Source organism: Glycine max, chromosome 13, assembly GCF_000004515.6.
Source record: "Glycine max cultivar Williams 82 chromosome 13, Glycine_max_v4.0, whole genome shotgun sequence".
NCBI lineage: Eukaryota > Viridiplantae > Streptophyta > Magnoliopsida > Fabales > Fabaceae > Glycine > Glycine max.
In genome coordinates this window covers 29,015,951-29,028,229 of record NC_038249.2, presented here as the reverse complement: position 1 = coordinate 29,028,229, position 12,279 = coordinate 29,015,951, and the positions used below count along the sequence as shown (strand labels likewise).

General features: G+C 31.6%; 1 protein-coding gene across 1 annotated transcript; it reads right to left on the bottom strand.

Moving 5' to 3' along the window:
* Positions 1–3,030: 3,030 nt before the first annotated feature.
* LOC100792907 (mitochondrial inner membrane protein OXA1) lies at positions 3,031–10,171 on the bottom strand. The gene is made up of 10 exons (XM_003542722.5): positions 9,981–10,171; positions 8,954–9,432; positions 8,372–8,462; positions 7,980–8,027; positions 7,635–7,693; positions 7,045–7,120; positions 6,809–6,940; positions 6,466–6,573; positions 4,841–4,895; positions 3,031–3,513 (listed from the first exon to the last, which is right to left on the bottom strand). Exons 1-10 carry the CDS (start codon positions 10,134–10,136, stop codon positions 3,248–3,250), a joined length of 1,470 nt encoding a protein of 489 aa, XP_003542770.2. The 5' UTR covers positions 10,137–10,171; the 3' UTR covers positions 3,031–3,247.
* Between the last annotated feature and the right edge of the window lie 2,108 nt (positions 10,172–12,279).

Genomic DNA, 12,279 nt, shown 5'->3' with positions numbered 1-12,279 from the left:
TTTCTGATTGTAATATATTCTTTATTGTATATGTTTTTATGTTATTGTGAAAATATATAATTATAAATACATAGTATAAATTTTGATGCTAATTAAAATATTTATGGGATGGATTTTAATCTTCGTGTTTATCCTACAGATGTTAAATTCTGGGTTCACATGCTTGTACCGATTGATAAACATTCAATAATAATATTATTAAGTACAGTTTAATAGGTGTCTAAGAAGGTACAGATCTCTATGAATCTAATTGATGGATTGAATAATTTTTGTGTTTGAATTAAACTATAATCGAATCAATCAAATTTGTTGAGTTTTTGGTTGGATTGAGTTGTTGGTTGTAACATATGAACTCGGTCTGTTGTCCAATTAATTTGTATTATTATTATTATTATTATATTATTATTATTATTATTATTATTATTATACATTTAAAAAAATCAAATACTATATACTATTGATTACATAGACTTATCGACCTGAATTGACTAAACATAAATGCATTCTTAACCTTTAAAATCAAAGCTACAAAGATTTAAATGATTAAAGCCATTTCATATGAGTTTCTAATAATATTTTAAATCTATTTACAAAAAGTAAGTATCGTAATATCCTATTAATTTTGATAGAAAATGTATTTGAAACTCATTCTCGCTATGCTTATTGAAACTTCTTATCTCGAATATGATATACTTAATTTCTCATCCCTATAGATAAATAAATAAACAGTAGGAGTCAGTGAAATGAAATGAGATGTGACAACATTACAAAATCTTCGCTTAATATAAAATATAACAAGAAACAATTATGTCTAGTTCATTTAATAAAAATTTTAACTTATAAAAAATATTAAGTTTTAGAAAAACAAACAAAATTAAATATTTTGATTCATGGATCAAACTCAATCCAAATCTTTTACAAATAAAATTAATTTGGGTTAAATTTTATTTTTTTTCTTATAAAATCGATCCAAATCAATCCATTCAAATTTAGATTGAATCATGAATTTAAAGAAGGTAAACCAACCTACTTATATCCTTACTCTTTAACAACCAGTGATTCTTTATTAGAAAAACAATCGGTGATTCTGTCCAAAAAAAATAATCTTTATATTAAAAGATTAATATGGATACCTGTTTAGAGAAGTTTTTACCAATATCTTCATTTTCTTGAAGTCTGCAGCATATATGCTTTAATAATCAGTGATTAACATATTTACATATTCTTTTTGCTGAAAAATATATTTACATATTATTCTTACTTGAAATATAAACGCAATATTTTTTTCATATTTCAAATCAAATAGAAGACGTGGTTAAATATTAGTTAGAAATTTTACAATTAAATGGAATATGTAGTTAAATATTAACCATTAATTACTAAATCACTCATCCTCTCATAAAAATAAACTGAGTTGATGGTATAAATGGAACGAAGCTTTAGATGGAACTTATTTGTAATTCAATTTGTGTATTTTCTTTTAAAAAAATCTTATTGAAATATTTTTAAGTTTATATTAATTTTATTCTAAAAAAATTTTATGTTATTTTTTATTTAGTAAATATATTTTTATTCTAAAAACAAAGCAAAAACAAAATAAAATATTAATAAAGATGAATTGAGAGGGAACGATAAAAATATGATGAACGAAATAATAAAAAAAATTGAGACAGTGGTCATTATTGAAAATATAATTATTAAAAATTTGAATTGATTAATCCATAGATATAAAATAGTCTTAAATAAAATTATATTTCTCCATGTAAATGAGTTGAACAAAATTATAATCTCTATAAATATATTTTAATGTCAAACTTACCAAAATTTAACCTAACCGTTAAGTAAATTTAAATTTTAAACTAAAACTAATTTATTTAATTTTTTTACTACAATTAATTTAATTAATTAAAAATAAGTTTAACTAAATATTTAATAAATTAAATTCAAAAACTACACAAATACATCAACATCAATTCAGTCATAATAATTAGAAGTCTACTTTTGTTATTCCTACAGGCTACTAGTACAGCAACTTCTCTAGATGCGGAAAAACTATGTTGCCCGATTGGTGTTACTCACATTTCCACGTTTAAAAGTGTGGTCCCTTCTGATTTGGATTTTTGTTACCTAATTTAACTATGTTGCGTGATTGGTGTTACTCACATTTTCCACATTTAAAAGTGGGTCCCTTCTGATTTGGATTTTTGTTACCTAATTTACCAGTACTATAATTGACAATTTCGTGAGCAAAATTAAATTATGTTCACGTTTTCCACACTTTCAATTAAAGAAAACAATTTTGTTAAACTATGTTTATGTTCACAGAACTCTTCTTCGTATTTCAGTGTCAAGCTTGAAGCTTGAATATCCTATGCAGCATATACGATGTCTGTTAACAAAAAACAATGTCCAATAAAAAATAGGCAAAATTGTTTTCTTTAATTGAAAGTGTAATTTTAAGATTTATGTATATAAAAACTGAAAAATAAGTGGGAAATAAAGATAATTTAGATAAATGCCGCATATAGACATAGTGATGATTTCTCGGGTTAAGTATAATGGATCTGCTGTGATGTTGAGATTAGCAAAACGACAGGTTTAGCATAGAGAAAAGGACGAGTAAGTGCTCTAAATTCCTGAGAGAATGCAGATTCCCACCGTGCCAATAATCAATAGCCAACCCCGTGATCCAAATGACGCAGTATCTGCCTCTCCAACAACACCCTCTTGCACCCGTGATAGTCATCGTCAATGCTTAATCATCAACCTCCAATTGAGGCATCCGGAATAAACATTGTAGGATTTTATAAAACAAAAGGATCAAATTTGTGAATTAAATTATCGGAGAACCAAATATAAAATTGAAACTAAAGTAGGGGACCAAAAGTACAATTTTACTTAAAAAATAATAATTGCCTAGTATCCTAATAAAATAAGCACACTTGAACTAAAGTTGAAACTCTTACCATTTGTGTCAAATAAGAGCTCATATTAGCCATCTTTTGATCACATTAATTTCTAAAATCAAAATGAAGGGTGAAAAGTTATATAAAATTATTGAGGCCGCCCTTTCTGATAGGGACCAAGTTTTACACAAGAATTGAGAAACCGATGAATCGAGTGTAGACTAAACATACAAAGTTCGAACTAATTTCTCCCTCATCCCAGGATAATAAAATATAACAAAATGCTGAGCACAATTGCTCCATGTATAGATGTTATAATTTAGGATTATTGTAAATTTTCCTCACTTCTTGTTCTTCTTTCTTCCTTTCACTTGTTTCTCTAAACTTCTAAGCCTTTGACTAATAACAGAAGCAGAAGATATCTTTTTATTTGAATGTTTTGAAGCTTCATCTGGTATTGAGCTTGACCCATTTCTTGTTGCAGATGTAGCTTGTTTTAGAGCAGGAAATATAGAAAAGGGAGATTGAGTAGCACTGGTCGTGGTGGGTGGAGCAACAGGTATTTCAGGAATACCCAAAGTTTTCTTTACGCCAGGAACTTTAAGCACTGTAAAATTAGAAAAAAGAGAGCAAATAGGGATCAGGAAAAAAAATAAAAGGAGCATAGCAAAGGTTCACCTGTGTTTTTACTATGCAGTTGAGAGTGGAAAAACATCCTTTTAATGCATAAATAAGTAGACACTTAGTCCATACATGAAACACAGCCTAAAACTTGGGTCTTATAGACCTACTGCAATTATTCGCTTTGTTAAGAAAATTTTGGTCCTCTATTTATTTAACTAACCCCGTTTAACCCCACCCCGGGGTCATTTCATCATTTCAGAAAAAGTAACATTTAAGTGTCTCAATCATAGAAAGCAACATCAATTTGGTCCTCCAAAAACACTAGCATCAGTTCTTCTTTCATTTCAGAAAAGCTAACATTTTAAATTTCTCAATCATAGAAAGCGACATCAATTTAGTCTTCTTTTGAAAATGACATAAATGCGGTCCTTAAATCTCACAATCCTAACATAAAGACAATTTTTACATCATGTTCAATGACTATGGGACTAAATTCATGTCAGAATTTAGTGCTTTTTAAATAAATTTTAGTCCTCCAATTCAAGTCCCACCAATGATATCAACAGAATCTAGACTAAGTTGAATGATTTATAGTAGGTGTACGAATATGTATACAAAGATGCTATCCAAAAGATGAACTAATCTTAATCTTGATCCTACAACTATGGACCAAGTAAATTATCCTATCAAAGGCTAATAATAAGGAAACCAAGTATCTGATTACAATCAAACAGACCATATTTATGACAACCTTGAGAAAACCTTCCAAACAGCTCTACACATTCTGCTTGTGAAACTAAATACAAATAAATAAAACTAGTAATAACTCAAGCAGAAGACAGAAATTGTCTAATATGTCCTAAGGTTGAGAAAACAAAGCATATCTAATGAGATAGTTGTAATTTTGCATGGAGTAAAATATTGATTGAAATTATGCTAATTTTTGGCGTAGATCATAAAACAAGCAGATTTTCAATACAGAAGGGACCAACAACTGAATAGCAGTCAGTCAGGCTATGAACAATTGTGAGACTTTCGACATCATTGATATGTTTAAAACATTAGATCAGTCAGAAAAATTAGGAGAGCAAGACTGTAAGTGCGTCTTGGGAGTGTTTTGGATCATCATGAATAAAGAAGTGTCCACTCAACAAGAATACCAAGATTATGGAGCCATGGATTCTTCAACTACGTGGAATCAACGCCCAAAGCAATATGCATTTCAAGAAATTCAGGTTCTGCCTTATTAAAGTGGTGAAAATTGGAAAAGACAAAGTAAAATAGGAAATGAAAATTTTCAAGAGCCTTACCAAGTCCATACACAAGTGAAAACAAATTTGATGTAACCCAGTAACAGAATATTGCCTGCAAAATTATAAAAAAAAACGCAAGTTCAAATTATATAGAATGACAAGTGAAAGCAAACATGAAAACTGTAAAAAGAAAATAGGCAAGCACCCTTTTTCTTTTTCAATCAGCTAAGCACCATTAGATATTTCAAACAAAATACAGCATATAAACCCAATACATGTGGATGGAAAATGCATAATCAATAACCTATCTATATTGATAGCATATATAAGGCATGGATTGCAGAAACCTTTGCTTTGAAAAAGGTACCCTTCAAATTAAGGTATATTATAATTTTCATAACTATTAAGTCATCTCTTTTCAAATTGAGAAAATAGAACATTCTGTGTTTAGTCAATACAGAATATTTCAGGTTTCCTATTATATTTCAAACATTAAATTACTACATTAATTTTTGAAGTATTATGACCTACCTTTCTGATAGTACAAAGGAGGGAAAAGGAAATCCTCTGGAGTTTGAAAGATAGATAAATAAACAGCAAGATAATAAAGCAGCAAAGACATCATTTCAATGGTGCTCAGATCTCTAGGGAGATCCTGAAAGAGAACCACCCTAAAAAAATATGGATTGACACTCACATAAAAGCCAAGAAATTAATTTTGTAGTCCCACACTAGATGGAAAGAGAGAAGTTTCTGTTAGGTAATTATAGTGTTAACTGTTATGCTCCATCTGCAGTCACAGTCCCCACAACAAAACAACTATAAAGATCTTTTCTATACGAGAAAATACAGGGGGGGGGGGGGGTTGGTAGCAATCAAGTTATTACCGAGTACTTCTCAAAAGACAATTGTAATAACAAAAAAATGCTTAATCTCACATACAACACCAGTCAAAACCATAGTTCAAATTTTATAATTCAATACAATTTGACAAGTCAGCAATTCAGATCATGTCATTAATTGCATGTGACTTAAAGTCATGTAATTGATGGATGCCAGTACAATTCCATAACACCAATATGAAACATACAGCAATTTGCTATTTTTACCTTTTTGCTTTTATTTCACTAATTTTCATACAAAAAATGAAAAGTGATTAAGTTTAAATTGTTTACAAAAAGGAAATGATAGAGCTACCAAAAGCACCCTATCAGATTATTTGACTGCAGTGTTCATTCTCCTGAAACGGTTTCACACAGGTCTCATTCATTCTCTGCATTCTATATAAACCACACAATGCATATGATGCGTTATATCTACAGCTAAAGCAGATTTTGATATTAAAAGTATTTTAAGATATCAAAAGAGTATTAAGTGCCTTTTGGAAACTTTCTCTTTCATAGATAGCATGTTACACTTGCAAAGTTACCAGTCAATAAGCAAACTGTACAGTGTGTTTGGAAATGGGTCACAAATACACAGATGCACATTAAAATAAATGCTACCCACTGTAGCTTTTGCATTCCAAGGCATTTTAACAGTGTTGGGACATGGTTCTGCACATGCGGATAGGATGCAATATATTTTACTGAAAGTTCAGACAGAACTACTTCAAATGCAAAAATAAGTGTAAGCAAAGGGAAGTTTTTCATTCCAAAGAAGGCTAAGCTAGAAAAGCTTACCTTTGGAAATCCCATGGTGAAAGGAACTGTAAGAACAGCAAGACCCCTAGAGACATTTTTCATGGTACCAGCCACAGGATTTCCTTCCATCCCTTCTTGCATATTACACTGAGGAACAATAAGAAACAAATTAATCAAAATTAGAACCAAAATATAACAGATAACACCACTCTTGCCAACTCAATTTAAAACTTCTTCATTTCTTTAGAAGTGGCCAGTTATAAAGTGAATAAAAAATAAAATTCAAAACAGGAGACTAAAAGCACTCAATCAAGAATAAAGAAAGTCATCTAGAAAGAGAATTATAAAGAAGGTTGAAAGTTTCTGAAAAGAAAATGATCACCTCTACTGTTATTAAGAATGACAATGCTGTCAAAACTGGAAAAACGTACAGGGCATCAGGAGTTGAGAGATCAATAAACCAAGAAGCTCCACCATGCTTGAATGACGGCACTTTTTCAGCCATATTTGTTATCTATCTTTAAACACAAAAATGAGAATGGATATAAACAATATAAAGCCTCCTCAGACTCTTACAATTTGGGAAACCATCAAGTTGAAAGTTGAAACTCAGCTTACCGCAAGAAAAAAACTAACAAAAATAGGGCCTTGAATAAAGAGTCCTTTCAATGGCGTAAAAGGACTCACACCATATCTGCATTTATCAAAACCAAAGGAAGATAATGTTCAGTCAAACAAAGAACCATGAACTATGAAGTTTGACTTAATACTTGAAACACTTTCTTAAAAGCCATGAACCACACAAGTCTTAGTTCTTAAACATTAAGCAATAATTACTCTTCTAACTATCTGCACTAACCAAACAAAGAAATGTTTAAATATCTGATAACACCTGTCTTCAGATGCAAGATTTTCCATCTAATGAAAACAGTTAGCAAGTGAAGCCATGTTATCAGTTCATAAAAGTTAAAACAGAACACTGCTATTTAATGATTTCAGGTATGGCCATCATAGTTCACAAGTCACCACAACGATTGCTCCACTAATGTATCATAATATTATATCATTAAATATAAATGTAAAAAATAGTAATTACATCAGATTGAGAGGGTAAAAACTGACTTATTAGCAGCTAAAGAATAGATTAAAAGAGACCACAAAAATAATGTCAAGGATATCTTTTACAAGCAAATTAAGAAACCACTTACTCCTTAAATAGCTTCTTCATCTGCTGCTGACCTTTAGCAACAGCTACAGGATCCATAGTCTGAAAATTGGATGTCATTGTGATCAGAGAAAAAGTTTCTTTTGAAAATACATGCAATAAAATCCAAAACTTAAAACACTTCTGCAACAAAAAGGATCCATTCCATCACATAGATCACCAGGACAGATACTATACAGGTGAACCAACTAAAACTTTTAACAAATTTGAGTCAAACTAAAATTTATGGATACAAGACAACAGAACTTCGGAGGCCCCTTAGCTCACTTGCATATCAATATAATAGCATAGCACTATCATCCGTAATTAAAAAAGAATTGATAATTACCAGTCCCTCCATTTCTTGCTTTATCTCTTCTAAGTGAGGCCTCATTAACTGTCACATACATAAAACAGTAAGCTTAGGTAACAAAATAGATTAGAATATGGAAAAAGTGCATTATTGATATAACAACTATAACAAGCTTGAGGGCCTTTATGGAAAACAGAATAAAACAATGGAACAGACTTGTGAAGCTAAGGAATTAACCTTCCAATCCATGTTAAGGAGATCTTAATCCAAAAAGGGAAGGGGAACTAGTGGCAAACAGTTTCCTCCAAATGTTTAAATTGTGTTTACTCCAATCAGGACATCCGAAGGACAAAGGTACAAGTAAGAGTCATTGCCATTACTTTATTTTAGCAAGAAACAAAGATGAAGTTAAAAGTAGCATAATATACCGTAAGTTTAGAAGTGGCCTTAAGTTGATTTATTAAGAGTGGAACTGTAGCGGTTCGAATCAACAGGGTTGTTAGAACTATGGCTGCCCACCTGAAACAAAGAAGCTATAATATTAACAATTTCCATTCAAAACTAATGCGTCACCAAATCCTAGATGTATTATTTTATGAATTTATGATTTATGAATGAATACACCTTTGGATAATCAAATTCCAGAATTTACATCACATACTAATAGGGCAAGAACAACTTGCTAGCGATAGCATAGGCTTGAAACCCTAAACTAAATTTTCTATAAATTTCAAAATGACAAAATAACTGAGTTTCCAATTCAGAAAATATTAAAGGAAAATCAGTACCTTCAGTACTTATGTATAGCAAGTTATAATTAAACAAACAGTCTAAAGGAATTGCTAGTACAAATCCAAATCCATGGTAAAAGGAAAAAATAGACCAATGATAACTTGACATGCATGATACCAATTCTGAACTATTTTGGAATACACTTAGGATTCATCATTTCACACACACACACACACACACGCACACGCACACACACACATATAGAGAGAGAGACTCACCAATTTAAGCCAGTGTAGAAATGCACAGCATCTATCACGTACTGCAAGGCCTGTACAGGCAAAAAAGAATCAGCAGCAGCAATAGCAACCTCATTAACAACAGGAGCCTGAGAAGCTACAGAATCCATGGTCGTGTCAGCGAGGACATCAGCCACATCAGTCATTACATCACTGCCAATCTTATCTGAACCCCGATTCACCGTCGACATATATTGGCAGAAACCATATCCGGTGCATGGAGAAAGAAATCTATCTCGGGAAGGCGAGAAGAACCCCATCTGTCCATTAAGAGAGCTTCCAAAGGACCTTGTTTGAGTAAAATCACCAACCCCTCCTGAAGATGATTTTTCATTGGTGCGTTCGCGCTTCCCCTCGTTGCTGTGGAGAACATAACTGAAAGACAGATGGCACCTCCGATCCACGAGGCTCCCTCTTATCAAGAGGCAGCGCCGGTACGCCATTATTATTCTTAGCCAATTCTATCAAACAGCATCAAGTAAGAAACTGAATTCAGATAGTGCCAAGATAACAAAATCCACGCTGCTCAGAATTATGATTGATCCGAAATTCCGATACCAAGGAATCTATCAAATAAACTTTGCAAAACCTTAAGCAGATTTAGAATATAATAGATAAACAACATGTATCAATAACTTTTCTGCCTATTTGTATCTATCATCAACCAACGTAACCCCATTCCTAGGTAACTCTTTGAAATTATGTTAAGTTCTTTAAGGTGGGCTCAAGGTTTTAAAAAAATGATCTTCAACGGTGATTTAGACCGCAACATCAACGGTTTTTAACAGGGCGTGATCGCAACGCGACCCTTATTGGGACCGCATCGGCCACATTTGTCTATGATATCAACAAATGCGACGAACCCCAACGCGAACGATATCTAAAACCTTGGACTGTGGGCTTAATATATAAGTGAATAGGCGACGAAAATAGGGGGAAAATTAGGTTAAACAGTACAAAGGCGTATAGGGAAGAAAACAATGAAACAGCACTGTGGAAAGAAACTCACATAAAAAAAGTGAAAGGAACGCAAGCAACTGGCCGTGGACGACGGAGGCGGAGGTGGTGGCGCAGCCTTACGCAGTGTTCCAAACAAAATGGAATAGAAGAAGGGGTTTGTGGGTACACTACTACTTTCACTCTCTAGCCTCGAAACGACGCCCATGAGCTGCTGAATGACGCCGTTTTGACCAAATAATATTTCATAAAATGATTCGTTTGTATTTTTACTTTTCTTTTTGGCCTGTTTGTTTAGACTTCTCTTTTAATGATTTTTTTTAATAAAAAGAAAAATTATTAAAGAGAAAATTTCATCCGATGTCAAATTAATTGTTCAATACTTTAGAGTCATATTAAAAAAAATCAAATATTGAATGCCAAATTAATAAATAGTCCAAAGTTGTATAGTTTGAAAATATAAGGACCTAAATTGAACAATTATAAATTAAAGAGCCAAAATCCTTCAAGCATCACACTATCGGAATGACATGTATATTTTTAAGCAAAAAAAAAATACAATTGAGATTTCTTAAAAAGGGATCTCTTCTAATTTTTTTAAAAGGTCCTCTAGTATTTAATTTAATTCTCACAATCCTCAAATTCTAGACAGCAGAACTATATAAATTGTCATCGTAGGAGAAGATAGGACTTCACTAACTGTATCATCAATATTATAAACGAGATGAAAAAAAAAAGGAAAGAAAACTTGATGATATTTTGTCGTAAAATAAACATTTAACAAAATAATTTTATTTTAATTTGACCCATTTGGTTTGACGTACACTATTTAATAGAACAGAGTCGTATCATTTTTTAAATCTTTATCTGGCTTATTTATAAATTATAAATACACCAAACATAGATAGATTCATGCATATAATCAAGTTATTCACACAACAAAAATTGTGGTTGGATTAAAATTGCAGTATTATTTTTGTCAAAACTCTTGTCATGGACTTGCAACTAATTGCCGATGTGAATGCAACTAATTATTCACACGACTCTCATTGCGTGGTGTCCAGTGCACAATTTCATGTCCATTATGTGAATCTAGTGTTGAAAATGACTGACATTTGTTTTTTGATTGTCAAGAATTTGGGCAATGATTCAACGATCTCAAAGAATTTGTTTTCCATATTCTATCAGCTTTGAATGAGGAGCATTGCTATTCTTTAGTTGCAATCTTATGGTGTCGAGAAATGAAAAGGTTTGGGAGGGCATCCAAAAACCATAACAATTATCTATTTTTCATGAAGATGGCGTCTATGGATTTGGAACCACTAGGGAGGTTTTGTTTCTGCTACAACATCTTGGTTTCATGGGTCACCGACACCTCAAGAATTAAGCCGAGGCCAAGACACTTTTTACTGCTATAAATTGGGTGTGCAATCTATGAACATTTCAGATATCACTTTGGAACTTGATTGCAGTTAATTAAATACGCGCGTAGTGGAATGTATCCATTCAAAAAGATCATGCTTACAGAGCTGGGAAGAATTATATCAAGTTGAGTTCAGAAAATTACTTCTTCAAACTTTGTCCATGAGCTATCTAAGTTATATGCTAGCCATCCGTTTTTTTATTATATATGCCTAGTTATATTGAATCTTTTATTTTTATAATGATGCAAGCTAAGGTAAAAAAATAAAATAACAAAGGTGTGAAATTTGATTACAAGTTATTTTCATTTTATTTCCCCTCTACTTCTCACATTTATTTTTCATTTTTTTTATGTATTTGGTTGTGCCATTTAATTTGTAAAAGTAGACTGACGGCTCTTGTTTGTGTGGAGTTGAAGATGATGTTGAATTCAAAGGATGGAGAAGAGGCAAGTAGATCCAAGGAGAGGTGTTGGATTGACATCATGCTTCACAAGGAATGTGATATGGGTTGAAGGATAGAGGAATTGTTGAGAAAGGTAACTTTTTTGTCAAAGTTTTAAAAAAATTAAAACTAAAAATAGAAACAAAATTTAAAACTGAAAATTCAAATTTAAAACTAGGTTTAGTTTATTAAAATTTTAAAACTACAAACTAAAAATCAAGTCGTCTCAATTATGTAATTAATTATGTGTTGTGCAATTTTTCTTAATTAATGGCACATCAAATTTCCTTTAGGTTTGACTGTTTTGGATCCTTATCCTTCATTTGGCTCTCTCTTCACGGAAGTTTTGTTATTAATGTCCTCGACTTTCTCCTAGAAATTTCACAACTCCCCCATTTTTCAATCAAACAAGTTTCACCTAAGAGGCCAACAATATAACAACACAATGAAAAAAATATAAATTGTGCATAAAAAATAGTAAGATT